Here is a 21,109-nt window from a genome sequence, read left to right on the forward strand (position 1 = left end):
CCGCTGACAGCCGTCGCTACTGAATAAGGAAGTCGCGACCTCTACGACTTTGAAATTATGTTTGTTGAATAAATATTCAGTGAGGTACGTAGGAGACACTGGCTCGCAGTGTTTGTTCGAATAACACTTATTGGGAGCCGCGGCTATGTATGAGTATTGGCCGGACGTGGCCAGTATTGTTCCATATCTGTAAGTACCCGCCCCCCCGCGCCCCCCGCGCCCCGCCGGCGTCGTGACGGCTCTATCAGACACTAATGCACGATGTTATTACAGCTATTCCGAGGCGCATTTTACGCACAAATCCATTGAATCTCATCTCGAGACGTATATTCGTACGATCAATGTCCCTTTAATTTTGATCGAATCACACGCGTATAGGAGTACTTTCGTTTAGAAACTGTTATTACGGCTAATGGCGACGTTAGAAGGTGCGTTATTCGTTGTATTATAGTTGGTTCGGCGTGACAGGACGTGAAAGTTGGGTTTCGTATGTAATGTTATTAATCTACGAAGGTATTATGTATGCAATTGTCCATATGACTACAAATATGTATTAACATAATTATCTATTTCGAAGAGATTCGCCTTTGACTTTTGTACACAAGGTTTACTTTTACTTGCTATTACTTTATTTGTAATTATTACGTGGTCTAGGAGCCGCCTACTACTAAATAGTTGATAAACTTCTTCCCACTATGGTACTATGGGACCCACTAACACGTTGTTTCATTTGATACTAAACTTTACTATCACAACTTGTGATAAAAATAGAAACGAAATGGCACTGTGGGTGGAACTACTTGGTTATATTGTTTTACAATAATATTATTGTTTGTTATAATGACAATTCCATATAACTCGAGTAGCAAATCCTAATCTAAAAACTTTTATGTAAAAAAATTAACATTCACATAATTTAGTATATATGTAACATTCCTAATCCAACATTTCTATATGAGAATTATGTGTCTGTATATATGTGCCTTTCAATTACGCTAATTTAGCTTTTGGACATTAGCTAATGTGCCACGAAAGAAAGGTTGTAATAATATTAGTGGCAAGTATTATTTACCCTCTCGCAAAAATGAAAGTGAAAATCTTATTGTTACTCACGGTAACACCACAACAGTTTCGACATGACATAAGCCAGGATATAACCGTGAAATCCTATGTAAATACGAGTATACATATGTAGCAGTTTACAAACATCACCTGTAGACAATGAGATGTAAAATTCGTCACAACTTTACAGCTTCGTTTCGAGGTCGTTTTGGGGACAAGACAAAGCTACTGTTGGGGAATTTTAAATGAGAATTCCCCAACAGTAGCTTTGTCTTTTCTACTCTACTCTACTCTTAAAGTAGATTAAGTATTGGTAATTAGGTTAATTTTATTATAAGTTAAACGTTTTATCCCAGAAAATTAGTATTTTTTTAGGTTTTAATCTAGCTTAAACTTGTGTTATTATTCCTAATCCAAACCAATTAATACAAGTAGAAAAGAGTATGATGTATCAGTAGCAGGATGTGAAAATTGATGACCAAAACAATTTTAGTCACTCAAATACTTATTTCGAAACCTTTATAACTATCAATAATTAACTCACAAATTTAATTGTTTCTCTCATTATGCTTAGTAATTATAAAATAAAGATAAAACTTTTCATTATCATAAAACACAATAGCATTAATTATTATTAACTACAAAATAATAGGTACTCAAGAACAATAAGTATTGGAAGTTCCTGATTGAATGCAGTTATTCAATAGGTTTAACGATCCCCGGCTACTCCGTTCGATGGCGGCGTTGCGAGTCTTCCACATTCGACCCATCGCTGAGCTAACGCCGGACTCTACTATATTTTCTATAACTCTTCGGATTTCTTATCTATCGAAGGCCGTCACATACTAAATGACATGAAAGATACATAGACAGAGAAATCCAAGGCATTGAAGCCAGTTTAGTATTTGTAAGCGACTATAAATAGTGTTTAAATTATGTGACAAACAAGGGTTTAAAAAAACAACTCATTGAAATCTGCCCATTAGAAACTACAGACACATACACACAAGTTAAATCATTTTATAACACCCATGAGCCCTTGAAAGCGAAACTACTATTAATCAAATCTGCCTAACGCTGTCATGCAATATTTAATTACGTGACTTAATAACTGCCTTTTACGGCTTTTAACATGATTAAGAAATTTATAATAATCCTGAGCTACGCCATTAAGGTATCCATTCCCATGTTGCGATTACATTTTAATTATATTATTTACGCGGGATGAAGGCTCTAATGACGTGGAGGAAGTCGTTACGGAAATATTTTACAAGCTCAAAGGCTCTGTGAGCGCTACTCCTGGCCATTAAACTGAGAGAACAACTCTCCTGAACTACATCATGTAAGATGCGGGAATAAACCATTTATAACTACGAAATGGAATTGAAAATAGACTTATTGGAGTGGCTCTTACAACGGTGACAAATCTTAAAGCTTAAGTAGTTTAGTTTTTGTCACCATCAAGCTAAAAGTAACGCTATAAAATACAATGATAAATAATTTATCTAACAACGCTCAGTAGCTATCCGTTTCCAATAATATATTATATATTTCCAATATCGATAAATAATATGGTGTTTCAGCACAAAATAAGTTATAATTATGTTTGTTTATTGTAAATTTTAATTCGCCAGATAGTTATTAATAATCTACATAAATGATAAGATACTCAAGTAAGTTAAATCAACTAAACATTGATAGTAAATCAATTATATAAAATATGATAACACGTGTTGAAGCTCGGAAGCTCAGCGCGCGCGTTGATGTCTTTTGTATGAACCAACGGGACGCCACGCGCCCACCGTCCACTCCGCGTGGCCCCCGGGACGAGCCATTACCACCCCTAACACCGAACAGTAAGGGTCTTGGCGCGGGACTTGTAAAAGTATAGACTAGTGGTTGCGGTTTTTGCGATCACGCAAATTACATTTTAGTACTAATGTGTGGCGGTGGGGTACAGTGGGGATCATTTATGTTATATTTGAATTTTTATGTTTAGTCATTGTTATTCTTGCGTCGTAAGATTTTGAATTTTAAATTCAAGGATTGGATTTATGGTGGCGTCCACTGTACTAGAATAAGTTTAGATTTGTACATATGCATGAGCATAAAGTCCTTTTAATGTGAGCTTGTAACTGTTTATTTAGGGGAGTTTTTCGCTTATATACCGAATATTAGACGACTGAATTTTTCGGAAAAATTTATTCTGCATCTATGGTGTTCAAAACTGTTAGATGTATAAATTGATGAATTAAATAAATAAGATAAAACACACACGCAATCGCAAAATTGCCATCGCCACATTAATGATAAACAAAATCAATAGTCCTAAATAAATATTCTGTAACTCCAAACTTGGTAGTACACATATACAAATCAAACTATAAAGTTACTATGGTGTGTGACGAATTTTAAATAATAGTTAGTCGCCCTGATATATATTTATATCCATTGTATAATCTGTGAACACGTTAATGCCTGCGTGTAACTAATTGTACCGACTCAGTATATCATTACGTATTCTATGGTACACCATTAATGTTACACTTATGTCTAAGAAGTTTTATTACATGGAATAGATTAAATATAGGCATACACACTTTTCACACATGTAATATGAAACTCATATTGTAGTTGAAGCTACAAAGAACTGTGTGCTTAAAATATTATAGTGTTTTGCTATAAGTGCAAATAGAATAAAACATAGCATAGCAACATATCTATTTGCATTTTCTTGCAATCAAAAGGAGTAAGTGAATTTAGCCCATATATGCCCACTTTATGTTTTTGCATGTTTGCACTTAAAATCTGTATCTCTTGGGGTATGCCCAGAGTAAAACAACTTGATTATAAAACTAGTTTTAGGCATATATTTTATGTGTAATAATGATAAAAGACCTGGCACCTTTTAAACGACGGATTCCGTTTTAATGACTATTAATAGAAGCTACAATACATACACAGACATATTCGAAAACGAATAGGTAGGTACACTGGTGCAATAATAAATATTAAATACGCATGCCAAACATAAATACAAATAAGTCTTATTTTAATGCGGTAGGTCATTATGAGCCTGTATCATAATCTTCATTTAATTATTGTTTGCACCTTTTTACACCATGACATAATGAGTGTAATGACATAATCTGTCTGTCTTTGCCCCCCGCGCGGTTAACGGAGGCAGGGGGGTCACTCTACATAACGAAAAACTAAGTTTCGCAGCGCTTTTGCGCGAGCCACGACTCTATCTCGTTGTAATTAACGTGCCGATTGCACGACAGCTCTCGTTCGTCAGTTTTTCGTCAGTATAGAGTGACCCTTCAGATCCGTTATCGCCACCGCCGTCGCGCTGCCGTCGGACCTAATTGCTGCCCGTGTCATGTGCATGTCTAGTTATATCTACGTCTATGGACTTATAAGTAGAATGCATATTTTTGAAATTGTTATTAGTAATAATTTGATGAGTGATTTGGGAGTGTGGGTAAGTGCGGTTACAGGAGGGGAGGGATATGGTTTTACTTATTACAATGTCACTCTTCTTACTATGAATTTCCCAATAGATTGTAATTACCACGGGATAGTGCAGTAGATGCTACAGTTTCAAACCCTGAGTTCCAACATGTGAGTACCTATACATACTTCTACCGATGCATTTTTTTTATCCTAAACACCAGCAACATCTCTGTAAGAAGCTTTAAAAGTGCGCAAAAGTTTCTCAAACCACAGACTAGAGGGCGACGACTCCGCGACGAATCAGAGACAACAGCGCCAGCCGCGGCGACGGCTAAAACTAATTATTTTACACTAAAAACATTCGATGATTCGCAGCTCTTCACCGTTAACATCAGAAGGCCCGATTGGTTACGGTGAGTTTTGTACTATGTACAGAACTCACTTTGAAAATAACGTTTAAAAGCAATAATAAGAACCATTCGATATAGAGCTTCGACCCCAGTAGGCAAATCTTGGTTGAATCACAGAATAATAACTAGTTGGTTGAATTGGGAAATCACAACTTTTTTGAAGTACCTCGATTTTAATGAAGGTATACTGTACCCACACATTTGGACTATTAAATATGAAATACTAGCTGATCCCGCGAGCTTCGCTTCGCCTTAAAAAGTTTTCCTGTGGGAATTCCACGATAAAAAGTAGCTTATGTGTAAATCCAGGAAGTCAGCTAATTTTTAAAATAAATAAAAAATATTTTCATTTTTCAACTCCATACCAAATTTAATTAAAATCGGTTCAGCCGTTTTGACTTTGAAGAAGTAACAAACATACACACATACATACTCACAACTTTCGCATTTATAATATTAGTAGGATGATAAAAAATATTTTAACGGTAAAAACGTATCCTACAGGCTGAACAGCGAAGGCACTCTTGCGCAATAGAGCGATGATAAATGATAATCTAACATCTGAATGACATGTGGGTCACAGCTGTGTTCACGCGGCCATCTTTACAATAACTAACTAAATGTTTGTCAGGGGCAAGTTGCGTCATTTTACTTATCCACTTCAGTACCTACCACATACTTAGTACATGTAGTGCCTTCTACCTGCGTGAAGTTAGCAGCCTAAAGTTAGCAGCCTTTGAATAGCCGACCAAATTAAGATGTTCAATTCAGTCATTGCATACTTTATTAATTAAAACACGTAAAAAGCCCCAAAAACATTGGAATAACAATCCTAGGTATTCATATAAACACTATAATATGTTCTAAAATAAATAAATACAAAAAAATACGACGTTTACTTATTGATGCCCTTGTTGGTTTATGGATATTTTGTATGGGGGCACCAAGATGCCATAGACCTGCCAGCATCTAACCTGGTTAATTATGTGTGTTGACTCATTATAAAACACTGACAGAAGTTTCATCAACATTGAAACGGTATAGCAGGTGTCCAGGAGCCACTTTCTGACAGATTTTGGGTAAAAAATCGCAATATTTCACGAATATTCAAGTTTGCAGGTGGAACCTGAAGGAAATCAGCTGCAAATGATAATTCATATGAAAGATATTATTTATACCTAGAAACGGTTTTCAGCAATTTCAGATTAAATGACTTAAGATGAATATTCAAGGGGAACATCAGAAAATAAAAGTTAGCAGCCCAAGATTACCATTTTGTATGGGGGCACCAAGATGCCATAGACCTGCCAGCATCTCACCTGGTTTATAATGTGTGTTGACTCATTATAAAACACTGACAGAAGTTTCATCAACATTGAAACGGTATAGCAGGTGTCCAGGAGCCACTTTCTGACAGATTTTGGGTAAAAATTGTCAATATTTCACGAATATTCAAGTTTGCAGGTGGAACCTGAAGGAAATCAGCTGCAAATGATAGTTCATATGAAAGGTATTATTTATACCTAGAAACGGTTTTCAGCAATTTCAGATTAAATGACTTTTGGTGAATATTCAAGGGTAAGATCAGAAAATAAAAGTTAGCAGCCCAAGATTACCATTTTGTATGGGGGCACCAAGATGTCATAGACCTGCCAGAATCACACCTGGTTTATTATGTGTGTTGACTCATTATAAAACACTGACAGAAGTTTCATTAACATTGAAACGGTATAGCAGGTGTCCAGGAGCCACTATCTGACAGATTTTGGGTAAAATTTTTCAATATTTCACGAATATTTAAGTTTGCAGGTGTAACCTGAAGGAAATCAGCTGCAAATGATAGTTCATATGAAAGGTATTATTTATACCTAGAAACGGTTTTCAGCAATTTCAGATTAAATGACTTTTGGTGAATATTCAAGGGGAAGATCAGAAAATAAAAGTTAGCAGCCCAAGATTACAATTTTGTATGGGGGCACCAAGATGCCATAGACCTGCCAGAATCACACCTGGTTTATTATGTGTGTTGACTCATTATAAAACACTGACATCTTACCTGGTTTTTAATGTGTGTTGACTCATTATAAAATACTGACAGAAGTTTCATCAACATTGAAACGGTATAGCAGGTGTCCAGGAGCCACTTTCTGACAGATTTTGGGTAAAAATTGTCAATATTTCACGAATATTCAAGTTTGCAGGTGGAACCTGAAGGAAATCAGCTGCAAATGATAGTTCATATGAAAGGTATTATTTATACCTAGAAAGAGTTTTCAGCAATTTCAGATTAAATGACTTTTGGTGAATATTCAAGGGGAACATCAGAAAATAAAAGTTAGCAGCCCAAGATTACAATTTTGTACGGGGGCACCAAGATGCCATAGACCTGCCAGCATCTTACCTGGTTTTTAATGTGTGTTGACTCATTATAAAATACTGACAGAAGTTTCATCAACATTGAAACGGTATAGCAGGTGTCCAGGAGCCACTTTCTGACAGATTTTGGGTAAAAATTGTCAATATTTCACGAATATTCAAGTTTGCAGGTGGAACCTGAAGGAAATCAGCTGCAAATGATAGTTCATATGAAAGATATTATTTATACCTAGAAACGGTTTTCAGCAATTTCAGATTAAATGACTTTTGGTGAATATTCAAGGGGAAGATCAGAAAATAAAAGTTAGCAGCCCAAGATTACAATTTTGTATGGGGGCACCAAGATGCCATAGACCTGCCAGAATCACACCTGGTTTATAATGTGTGTTGACTCATTATAAAACACTGACAGAAGTTTCATCAACATTGAAACGGTATAGCAGGTGTCCAGGAGCCACTTTCTGACAGATTTTGGGTAAAAATTGACAATATTTCACGAATATTCAAGTTTGCAGGTGGAACCTGAAGGAATTCAGCTGCAAATGATAGTTCATATGAAAGGTATTATTAATACCTAGAAAAGGGTTTTCAATAATTTCAGAATAAATTACTTTTCATGCACTGGTAAGAAAACAAAAATTATACTCAAGATACATTGAATCGCAATAACATAATATTATTATGAGAGACAATAGCATTATTTTGCCAGGTGAACGTCTTGTCAATAAAAACTTTTGCAAGTCGGCTTATGATCAAAGGTAAAAAAATATTCTGTATACTAAGGCACAAAAAAATAACCATAATCAATTCTTTAGGTTCGCAACAGGTAATAAGTTAGGACATTCTATTGTTGTGGTGTGATGAACTCTTTGTTTTAGGCAGGTAGGTAAATGGGTTCCCAACTATAAAATATCACTAGTCGGCATGCCATCAAAGGCTCACACCTGCGTCATGCGTATTGTATGGCGGAAAGAGTAAGGCTGAAAAGATGACCTTTTGTGATACTGATAAGAGTATTGTCCTTTTCTATAAGTACAGTTTTTTTGTCGTAAGTACAAAAAAACTGATGATAAGTAATGTCAGAAAGTGGCTCCTGGACACCTGCTATACCGTTTCAATGTTGATGAAACTTCTGTCAGTATTTTAAAATGAGTCAACACACATTAAAAACCAGGTGAGATGCTGGCAGGTCTATGGCATCTTGGTGCCCCCATACAAAATTGTAATCTTGAGCTGCTAACTTTTATTTTCTGATGTTCCCCTTGAATATTCACCAAAAGTCATTTAATCTGAAATTGCTGAAAACTGTTTCTAGGTATAAATAATACCTTTTATATGAACTATCATTTGCAGCTGATTTCCTTCAGGTTCCACCTGCAAACTTGATTATTCGTGAAATATTGTGATTTTTTAACCAAAATCTGTCAGAAAGTGACTCCTGGACACCTGCTATACCGTTTCAATATTGATGAAACTTCTGTCAGTGTTTTCTAATGAGTCAACACACATAATATACCAGGTGAGATGCTGGCAGGTCTATGGCATCTTGGTGCCCCCATACAAAATGGTAATCTTGGGCTGCTAACTTTTATTTTCTGATCTTCCACTTGAATATTCACCAAAAGTCATTTAATCTGAAATTGCTGAAAACCGTTTCTAGGTATAAAAAATACTTTTCATATGAACTATCATTTGCAGCTGATTTCCTTCTGGTTCCACCTGCAAACTTGAATATTCGTGAAATATTGACAATTTTTACCCAAAATCTGTCAGAAAGTGGCTCCTGGACACCTGCTATACCGTTTCAATGTTGATGAAACTTCTGTCAGTGTTTTATAATGAGTCAACACACATTATAAACCAGGTGAGATGCTGGCAGGTCTATGGCATCTTGGTGCCCCCATACAAAATGGTAATCTTGGGCTGCTAACTTTTATTTTCTGATCTTCCCCTTGAATATTCACCAAAAGTCATTTAATCTGAAATTGCTGAAAACTGTTTCTAGGTATAAATAATACCTTTCATATGAACTATCATTTGCAGCTGAATTCCTTCAGGTTCTACCTGAAATCTTGAATATTCGTGAAATATTGTCAATTTTTCACCCAAAATCTGTCAGAAAGTGGCTCCTGGACACCTGCTATACCGTTTCAATGTTGATGAAACTTCTGTCAGTGTTTTTTTATGAGTCAACACACATAATAAACCAGGTGAGATGCTGGCAGGTCTATGGCATCTTGGTGCCCCCATACAAAATATCCATTAACCAACAAGGGCGTCGGTAAGTAAGCGTCGTATTTTTTAGTATTTATTTATTTTAGAACATATTATAGTGTTTATATGAATACCTAGCATTGTTATTCCAATGTTTTGGGGCTTTTTACGTGTTTTAATTGATAATGTATGCAATGACTGAAGTGACCATCTTAATTTGGTCGGCTATTCAAAGGCTGCTAACTTTAGGCTGCTAACTTCACACACCTCACACCTGTGCCTTCTTACACTACTTTGTCTCTCTGAGTTATTCATGAAATTGCTATCTAATCATAAAAAATGAGAAGTTGACAGGTGCAACTTTGATCCAGGAACTCACTGCATTTGTTATGGGGTAGGGACAGATGCTTTACTGGGGGTTTAATATTTTAAATAATACCCCTAGACCGTATCATAAATAACCTCTGCTAGAACGAGTATAGAAAAAGTATCATTTCTGTAAGATAAGATTTATAACAACAGGGAACAGCTGTTCCCGCGAGCTCCGCATCTCCTCAAAAAGTTTTCCTGCGGGAATCTGTATAGCAAATTTCATGCAAATTCGTTGAGTAGTTTTGGCGTGAAAGAGTAACAGACAGACAGACAGACAGACACAGTTACTTTCGCATTTATAACATTAGTTAGGATAACCCAATTGTAACGATATACAAACTCATTTAAACACTCACATGATCTACCACTTAAAAATATCATTTTCCGTGGGTGCCTATCTGCCAATATCACCGACCACTTTACAAACGTTACAGTAATTTATTTACAGTTCAATTGATGTATTGAACTTTGATCCGATCGACATAAATGGACTATTCACTTCTCATGACGAGGAGCTATAAAAAATACGAATCGCACCAACGAAAGCAATCTCGGTTGAAGATTTTAACATTTATAAAAATTACCACTATATTTGGGATCCGTAGCCCTTGCGGTGGTGAGTTGGTAAGAAAGTCATAAAGTACTTGCATGCTATGGTTCGAATATGTATCGTTTCCTTTCGTAAGAGCCTTCTTTGCACTTTAATATTGCTAATTAAGTATAGCTTACCTACTAAAATACATACAATTTTATCTACTGCAGCGTTCCCAGGTTTGGATGCGACCTGTCTCCCAACCAAGTAACAAAAGTTGTAATAAGGGAGACCTTAAATTTAGACTTGGGTCTACGGAACTCTGAAAGCTTATGCAGTTAACTCTGTACAAACTTTCATAAAACTGCTCAATAACGGTGTCAATATTACGAACTTACAGTTACGGTTATGCTGGAAACCGATTAGATTTTGAGAGTCATCTTTACTAATAAGCATGTTTGTATGTTATATTAAATAAATTATTTTATGTCAAACAGTATAGTACTAGGTATCTGTATTTTCTAAACAAATAAAATTAATAACCATGAGTATGCTTCAATGCAAAAAGAAAAAAATTAAGATTATTATTTACTGGTGTAAGGCACTAATAGCGCCTATAAGTATGTCCTGACCAAATTCGTTACCTAATCTGTGGTTACTCGTATCATTTAAATGTATATATGCCACCAACTCCAACCATCACAATAAAATCGTTTTAACCAAATTGAAACTAACTAAACACTTTCTGTGATGCGGCATGTGTGATTTTTATGTACTTAAATGATTGATTTTGGGGCGGGTATGGTTGCCAGGTTCTTCTTAAATGTTTTTGTGACGATTCCAGTAGACTACAAAGCTATGGGCACTATGTGGATGGTCCGGGCTTACCACTATATATAAATGTTTTAATTAATATAAGTAGAACACTCACATGGGGCCTCAGCCACACGACGTCGCTGAGCTTCCGGTCAGCGAGCGCGCGCCAGCTCGGGGGGAACTCGGGGTCCTCCCAGAGCTTCCCCCCCGCCCCCGCCGCCGCCGCCGCCGCCGCCGCCGCCTCGCCCGCCGGGGACCACGGCCTGTTGGGGGGAGGAGTGGTTAGTTAGGGTGTAGGTAAGGTAGGCTTGGAGCTTGAATCTTCATCATCACGACCCATCACGTCCCCACTGCTGGAGCTCGTGGAATGAAGAAAGGGTTTTAGCCCTAGTCCACCACGCTGGCCTAGTGCGGGTTGGTGGAGCTTGAATGTAAACTGCTTATTTTTCTTATTGATGACAATACTAGACTAGGGCTTGCTAATATATCACGTAACGTATCACCGGTTCTTATACATACGTCCGGCAAACCCTGGGCCTGGGCAGTCAGCGACAGACCCTAATCTGACTGGTCAAACCTTTTGCCAGGGTGAAAAATCCTAAGCAGCTATAGCTAGTATTTGTTATGGACTCGCTAAGAAGAAAAGCTAGCGAATTTTTATGTGGTGAAAGAAAAGTGGACAGTGAGAAGTTGACGTGTTTTGCAATATCCTGTTCTGTTAATTAAATAACGCAACGTAGGTAAACATTAAAATAACGTATTTACCAATCAATAGGAGAAGACAACTAGCCACTTTCACGTCAGCCTCTTAACATAACAATGACGAACAAATATGCAAAGAGCAAACATCCCACGGACGAAATTAAATTCTACTTATGTTTGTTTGAAAACAACTTGAGTGACTTCCACACAGGAGGATGTTGCTTCGCTCTAACGAAGAAATAAATAAACATAACAACGCTTATGTTTTTGTAACGATGCGGTTAGGTAATCAATAATGTGTGGCGATTTGTCAAAATAACAAGCACGCGAACAAACAGTAGCTTTTTGTCTGAGCGTAACTTGGCGTGACTATCCTGGTATCACGCGATAATAGTTATCGTATATATAAGTGTTTTTTTAAATAATTATTAAGTTACCACAACGTGTGCCTAACTACATAATAAGTATTTTGACCAGTAGTGGGGTAACATTCAGTTCATGGGTCAATCAATTATATATCCTAGAGGTAGGTTACGCCCCTCTCGCGAAAGGCAGAGGTGTATTCTGCGCGCAGTGGCTGAGTCGCCAGGGTTGTACTGATAAAAACGCAAACGCGTGTATTCTGCTAGGCCTAGGTCCAGAGCACACACGACAAGGCCCCGGGTCGAAAGCGTCACGTGAAGGGCTCCACACGCGTTAGAAAATGTCATCAGACAGGATCGGGCGGTCGCGAGCTACGCACACTTTCACGACGCAAGACACCACTGCCACCGGAGAAATGGGATTAATCATCTCGCCACCTGTTTTGTGGGAAACGCCGGACGCCCGCGGGCGGCGGCGGCGGTGCGGGCTCGCTGCTGATTATAAAGATCCGTATCTAATAAACCGTCCGTCAAGATTAGAAACTTGTGCAGGGATGCAGGTTTGATAACGTGCGCCGATAAGGGTTGTATTATGATGTAAGTGTGTATGTAATTTACTGTCTTGCATGCGTAATCATACAGCTACTTATCTCGTCAGTATACTTACTAGAATATTTGGTTATCAGACGATTGAACTTGTTGGTAGGTACTATATTTTATGCACATCCAGTATTTTCTGGATGAGAAAGGCCAATGACAGTGTTTTCGTGCTCCGTGGTAAATAATTATGTAAGTAATAATCAAGTGTCTGAGATATTCCAAATGTTGGCTGATAATAAATACTGAATGGTAACTTATCAAAAATATTTACCTGGAAGCCGTGGAGAGGTGGTCATCCCGCATAGAAGCCACTCCATCTGTGGACACAGGGCGGTACATTAGTCTTCGTACAACCAAATCGGGGCAGCAGTGGCTGTAGGACCACGTCGGTAGTGTGTAGCTTGTGTCGAATGTCAGCCTGGGATTAAATCCAGAGACAAAGGTGCCAAATTTTCAAGTGTTGAAATTATTCAGACTGGATAGCTACTACTACTGGGTCTAACTTTTAGGTCACAATTTTTTTATGTCTACTGCCTAGTGATAGATTATTCTGGGAATATTTTTGAAATGAGTCATTTGTGATTGTAAATTGTTTGTTGTTATAATTGTTTACTTTTATGGTACAATTGATTTCGATTGCGAATCGTATTTGTTTTAATTTCTATTTATAAATCAAACATACCTATTATAATAATACCCGGTCATCAGTTTAGCTGCAATATGCGCGAGTATATTAATACGTAGGTATAGGGTTATAGTTACTTATAGGTATCCCCTAATTTTCTACGGAGTCTTAATTTAACCTAATTATCTTATTACTGAAGGTATATGAATAGAATGCATGTAAATGAATGGTATGTAATAGAAATCTGCGTTCCAATGAAAACCTGCGAATAAATATTCCGTCCCATACAACCAGTTTTTACTCAAACTCTTTTACTGTCCAAGCCATCCATCTTTGGAACGCTCTCCCCTTGAACATAAGGCAAGCCCCATCACCTGCATCTTTCAAACGCATGGTAAAAAACCATTATCTTCAAGAATAAATATATTATTTTATTAATCTATGTTAAATTCTATTTATCTAATAATTTTTTGTTGTATTAAGCGTACTTTGAGCTGATATAGGTATATTGTATATTTATCCATACTATATATGTATATAATATATATATATATATTATATTTATTTATTTATGTATTTATTGTATGTATTTATATGAGTATTTAATTAATAATAGTTAGTAAGTATCAATGTTATTTGGATATGTATTTTTCTTTTTAAAATATTATTTGTAAATACACCTTGTAAATGCCCTTTTCTATGTTTAGTTCTTTTCTTACAACGGTTGTCTGGAAGAGATCGCTTTTAGCGATAAGACCGCCATTTGTGCATCTCTGTTATTTAAGTTAGATTTAAGTTTTTTTTTTTATGGTGTGCAAATAAAGATTATTGTATTGTATTGTATTGTATATGACCTACTATTAAGTACTTACATACCACTTAGGTAACCTTACTTCGGTATGTATATACTTACATACATGTATATTTATGTAACACAATACCTATTATAATGTCTCGCAATAAAAATTATACAGCTGATCAAATATTCACCGAGTTACAGAACCTAAAACATACAAATGGATTTCGAAACCGAAAAAACAGGCATTAATGTTTTTTGTGCTGTTAGGTTAGACTTAAAATAATAATAATCATCATTATCATCAATATTAGCCAGGAACTGATCTCTGGAAGAACACGGCTCAGCTTTCGTTTTCGTAAAGTATTCTTACACAAATTTGCTATAAATATTGACTTATCAGCTTTTCTAATCTGAACTTTAAAAGTCAATTACTACATTATGTTATTACAACTTAGGTAAGTATCAAATTTTTATAACAAGTGTTACGAAACTTTAAACAAAGATGTTAATCTAAAGTTAAATATTTTTGGGTCACTTTTGTGTGAGCTGGCTTAAACTTTTACAACCGAGAGTTGTTTAGATTTGCCAGATAACAGATACTGGCGAGATAAAATAAGCAATAAATTTAACAATGTTGAAAAACAAGCCTCCTAATCTAATAATGGGAAACGATTACCTACCGTTTGAAAGTCAAACAACTTTTAATGACATAAAAAACAAGGATATGTAAAAATGTAAAAAAAGTTGAGAAATATCGACATAAGTGGTACGGTAACCTTAATGTTCGCCTGTACTATGCTCCAAATAGTGATATTTTCTACCACCAGTCTAAGCAGGCACGTTGTATAATGTATATAGACGCTCCATATGGGATATAGCCAACATGTAAAAAGAGGCATATTTTAATGTTTGCAAGCAAATTGCCCAACTGTAGCAACTACTCAAACATTCATATCATATTCGACGCGCGTGCGTATTTCATTGCGATATGATGTTACTTCACGTCACAAAGGGGTCACTCTACGAGACGCAAAATTGAGTTTCAGAGTGATGCTACAGCTACACTAACCATGACTTTACCTACCTACCGATTGCATCTCGTTAATTGTTTTTTGTAAGGTAGAGTGACCCCCTCCAAGTGGACAATGGGTTCACCTTGGTCGCAATGCCTGAAGGCTGCCTCGTGAAATATTACTTAGCATACGGCGGATTAGTGTCGTGCTAATATTTTATTCCTTGAGAGATTAAAGGATATCTCGGCTTATCTTTACCTACTTCATTTCAGAAATATAAAGGTTTCAACCTAGATACACAGTAATTAGTTTTAAGGTTTTTTTTTAAAGATGGCTCAGAAGCTTCCCTCCGTTCTTCTCTTTAGACAGAAAGAGCCCTTATCGGAACGGAGAGTAGTATATAAAAATTTACGTTCATCAGAAAATTTTATATTTATACGATGAATAAATAAAAACATTTGACTTTGATTAACTTGTTAATTAAATGACCACCACAACCGTATTCATTATTTTCAAATGTTTATTTACTAATACTTTTCACAATAGTACACAAAAGTTAAACGCTTAGTGAACCTACTAGTCTAGTATTTATTTGCACATACACCCCACCGTATCACCGCTATGTAGAATTCCTCTAACAGTAATTAATAAGATGGCTCATAGATAACGTGACCATTTATTTTTTTTGTCAGAGCGGGACACCTGCGGATTTATGTTGCAAAAAAAACTTATTGGTATTCATTACAATTTTTATGTAGTCTATGTAGGGAATGAAATCTCGTACGAGATTTTCACCAAGCGAGATCTCGCGAGACCTGGCAAATTCTGGGATCTCGCGAGATTGGAAGAATCGCTATTGGATTGGATATAGCCGACATCTAAAAAAAATGCAGTGCTGTTGAGTATGAAGTCATCTATAATCTATGGTTGTTTGTCTATGGTGTAAAATCTTCCATTAGGGGTAATAGGAACATTGTTGCAGTCCTATGGCACCCCAGAGGTGCAGAGGGTCTCCACTAACGTCCGCCACTTCCTCCTATCTTCGGCTGTCCTTTTGGCCTCACTCCAGCTTAGTCCAGCGGCTCGCAACTCGTTTTCGACGCTTCGGCGCCATGTTTGGACAGGGCGTCCCCGGGAGCGCTTGCCATTTGGTGGCCTCCAGTCAAAGGCTATAGTTGCGGCATTCGTAGCTCCTCTTCGTACAGTGTGCCCAATCCATCTCCACTTTCGTTTCGCAATTTCCTTGCCGATGGGAGATTGTCGGCACAGCTTCCACAGATCTTCGTTACGTATTGTCTTCGGCCAGAAAACGCGTAGGATCGACCTTAGGGACTTATTGACGAACACTTGCAGTTTGTTCGTCAGCCCTTTCGTCACTCTCCACGTTTCGCAACCAAAGAGCAATACGGACTTCACGATGGAGTCGAAGAGGGAGATTTTTATCCGCCTTGTGAGCACATTCGAGTCCCAAACAGGTTTGAGCTGGGCAAACGCAGCCTTCGCCTTCTTGATCCTGCTCTCTATATCCTCATCGATTGTAAAAAAAAACAAAAACTTAACTTCACAAGTTCTTAAATAAATGTTGTGAGATCGTATAAAAGAAGTTCAAAAGAGAAGTCAGATTAAGTACGGAAAGGACATAACTAAATTCTAATTTTAGAGCTGTCAAAACCTTATAGTATTTGTTTAAAATTCGACTCTATGTGTGTTTCCGTAACTGTAATTTTTTCTGCTTTTTAGCAAAATTTATAGTTTGACAGCGTTAAAATTAGAATTTCTGCCTTTCGAATCGACATCATTGGCTTCTCAAAAAACTCATAATGTCGAGAGAATCATCTGATAGACGACTTTTGATTTTGCATGAAATACACGTCGTCACGCTGCATTTGTCGATCTCGTCATCTCGCGAGATCTCGTACGAAATTTAACGAGTTTCAATCTCGTTAAATATGGCCGAGATCTCGCGAGTTCGGGATCTCGGCGGGACGAGATTGCATTCCCTAAGTCTATGTGAGAGATAAGAAGATGTCTCAAGTGATTAATGCAAAATCCTACTTCTTATCTCGGGAATGCAATCTCGTCCCGCCGAGATCCCGAACTCGCGAGATCTCGGCCATATTTAACGAGATTGAAACTCGTTAAATTTCGTACGAGATCTCGCGAGATGACGAGATCGACAAATGCATTTAAATTATCGTTTGGCCTGTTTATGAAAGCGGGACATTTTTGACCTCGCCGGGGACAGCGGGACGGACAGCTTGAAAGCGGGACTGTCCCGCCGAAAGCGGGACGTATGGTCACCTTACTCATAGACGAACAGACGGTCAAGCAAATTAGCTCATTACTACCCATGTTCAGAGGCGGTGCGATGCGTGTTATTAATAGGTGGAATTAGTTATTAAAAACTGTGCATTAGCTGGCGTAATGGCGGCGGCTGCTTGAACAAATTGTCTCGAGACGCTTCCGTATCGCGGTAGACGAAGCGAGCTGAACAATGGAAGTCAGGAGCTGGAAATGCATTTGTTTTGTGGACGACTTGATAGGTGCAAATAGTCGCTAAATAATATTACCAAATAACTGATGGTGAGGTGACATCTGCAAGGTTGCGTAGAAACCGTGGATAAGATCTGCACAAGACCGAAAAAGTTGGCTAACACAAAATAAAGTATATTATAGTACATTGGGCGATAGAGGGCTGATGATGACCAAATAATGAACCTCCTATCAAAATAATGCCGACAAATACTGTAGTGTAACAAATTCGTAAGACTTTCAAGATACCTACTTAGATTATTTTGGTTTTGAAAGTGTTGAGGTGTATTTTATAGTAAACTAGCTGTTCCCGCGCGCTTCGCTTCGCCTTAAAAAGTTTTCCCGTGGGAATTCCGGGATAAAAAGTAGCCTATGTTCTTTCCCAGGGTCTAGACCGTATGTATACCAAATTTCATTCAAATCCGTTCAGTAGTTTTGGCGTGAAAGAGTAACAGACAGACAGACAGACAGACAGACAGACAGACACAGTTACTTTCGCATTTATAATATTAGTTAGGATTAGGATTAGTTAGGATAACCAACTGCAAAGCACATTTTACAAGAGTACACGTATTTTTACTTATTTATATATTCAGGTATCCATTATCGACTGTTTCATTTGTGGATAAGCGTTTAACATTACATCATACAAAATGGTTATCGCGAAAATATTTGGCATATTTATGTTCTACCTACATGAGTGATTTTCAGCGGAAACCCAAGTAAGTCTTGTGCAACACTGATGGTATCAATATTGCTGTAACAGCGTATACCGATTACGCTACTGTTTAGTCAAGTTTTGTACCTACTGCCCTAGGTATAGCCTTTTTTCCTAGGTATAGCCTTTTTTGCGCTGATGTTTTGATGGCTTTGCGTGCCCGCGACCCGTACTTTATTAGGTAGATGTTTAACGAGTTTACTTAGATAAGTTTATTTGTTGTTGTTCTATCTTAACATATTGATGGATACTAGATTAACGGTAAAACTCATAAAAAAGCACTAAAAATTAGTATGGGAGTTGAGTTGAGTGATGGTTTGCTGGCGCACATTCCGGCACACTGCCTAGTCGCAGTAAAGAAAAACGAACGTCAAATGCATCATACGTCAGTGTCCATCAATGGGTTAATAATACAACCGTGTTAATCTTTCTATTCAGATATTTCTGTTATATGTTTAAATGTGCAGGCATTCAGTAGTCCATTCATTAGACAGTATGGGTGGTGACTTCTGAAGCCAGATTTCTGCGAGGGACACCGATCAAAAGTGGGTTTGACTGTCGTTAAAGTGATAAAAATCAAGTAAATTTATGTTATCTTTTACCGAGATCAGGACCCAGTGTGTGTATTTATTACTTTCCGGTGTCTTTTTTAATTGACACCTAACTTAATCAGATTACACTATGTATAGAGCTTCCACTATGTTATTGTATTCTTGACGTTTCCTTATGTCTGGTAAGTAATGTTGGTTTTCCTTTGCAGTCATCAAATATGTATGAGATTTCGACTGTCAAGAAGCCAATAATATAATGGACAGAGTATAGTAGGTACTATGTAGGTCATTGTAGGTACCTTCTTCATCATCGATACCTAACATTCGAAAATAATTATGACAATTCACAACTCTCGAAGTGATGCCTAATTATTAAATTAACAATAATTAATGATCGCATCATGTTTGAACAGTTTTGATTGCATAATCTGTATTCGAATTATTAATAGAGCTACGAGCTACGATAATTGCTACAGAATACTAAACCACATACATAATTTATTTATTAGTTTCATGTAATCATTAGTATCACAACACTCCACATTTTCACATGTGGAATAAAAATGTAGTAAGGACTTAAAAAACAACACAGTGTGCCACATATTTATGATAAGTAAAAACAAAACACATCAATGGAATACAGACTACAGATACGTCGGCCGGCGTCTACACAACACAATTTTAGCCTAGCAGTCAAACGTTAATGTGAAGTGTTGTTTGATGGTCATAATCTACCCTCTACCATACCATCAACATTCTCCGTCCCTTGCGTATTCCATACAAAACAAACCCTAGGGATGTGAGTTCCTACGAGACAGTTATGTCCCTAAGCCTAAGCGTTCGTATTAGGAGCGTTTTAAAAATAGAAGGTGGTTAGATATGGAGGCACCTGCGCATAGCTGCGCGCGCGCCGGTAACGGTCCCGCATTGTCTATGGAGCACATGCGGTTACAGGGGGTCACTCTATACTGAAGAAAAACGAACGAACGACAGCTGTCGAGCAATCGGCACGATTAATAGGAGATAGAGTCGTGGCTCGCGCAGCAGCGCTTAGAAACTTAGTTTTTCGTCATATAGAGTGGCCCCCCTACGCATGCTTGCTATTGGCTAACGGGTACTGTAGCTTGCCGATTGTCGAAATTAATTGTAAGTCCTCAAGGTAATTAAGGTTTATTTATATTTTACGGGCTTTGGCAGTGGCACTGCGTTTGAATGGGATATCTTGGCAAAAAATACTACAATTTAATTTATTTTTGTATATTACATTTTATTGTAATATGGGTGTCTAGCCTGAAATAAATGACTATTTATTTATTTTTTATTGGTAGGTAAGTACTAGCGTATTCCCGTGATTCGCATCGCGTAAACGTGGCTTCCCGTGTGATGAAAAAGAAGCCTCAAGGATAGTATAGAATTATAATCATGAAATGGTATTTGAAACCAGTCCAGTAGTTTCGGACACTAGCCTTATTTTCGTCGCAGCCAGAATAGAGAGACAAGCTACAGTACACAGACTATACTCACACAGGTATAACAGTTTTCGTATGAGTACATTACGGCTACATCTGACCACAGCTTAGTGTTAAGAGCTCTTGCAACAATTAGGGTGCTTTTCCACCAGAGATGTGCTATGCTACGTTGCCATGGATGCGTTTGATGTCCACCAATCATATTCCTTTTTGCACAATTTCCAATGTTGTTTTTTTCGCATCTTCGCAGGATAGCTTCATATCACCTTCTGGCCCTGTAGCACGGGGCGCTATTAAGACGTGACAAGAGTTCTCCATCGCGCTCGCTCTTGAGGCTGCGTGAAGTGAGTGAGCGCGATGCAAAACTCTTGTCACGTCTTAAATGCGCCCCGTACTAGCCCTTCTGGTATAAAGGCCTATCTACAATATAATTTTATAATCCCTGACATGAGTAAAGGCTGGCCCTATTAGCATATCACGCTATCGGTAACATGTCCGTG

The 21,109-nt window shown here is 37.4% G+C and overlaps 1 protein-coding gene across 1 annotated transcript in view; it reads right to left on the minus strand.

The window, feature by feature from the left end:
- The window catches only part of LOC105398793 (calpain-11), a 66,618-nt gene that overhangs the window by 40,254 nt on the left and 5,255 nt on the right, over window positions 1–21,109 (minus strand). Inside the window, exons 3-4 of the mRNA XM_048625851.1 lie at window positions 13,174–13,219; window positions 11,354–11,501 (exon numbers count right to left, since the gene is read on the minus strand). Coding sequence (XP_048481808.1) covers window positions 11,354–11,501; window positions 13,174–13,219 — 194 coding nt within the window. The remainder of the gene's footprint in view (window positions 1–11,353; window positions 11,502–13,173; window positions 13,220–21,109) is intronic.

Source organism: Plutella xylostella, chromosome 3 (genome assembly GCF_932276165.1).
Source record: "Plutella xylostella chromosome 3, ilPluXylo3.1, whole genome shotgun sequence".
In the NCBI taxonomy this organism is placed as follows: domain Eukaryota; kingdom Metazoa; phylum Arthropoda; class Insecta; order Lepidoptera; family Plutellidae; genus Plutella; species Plutella xylostella.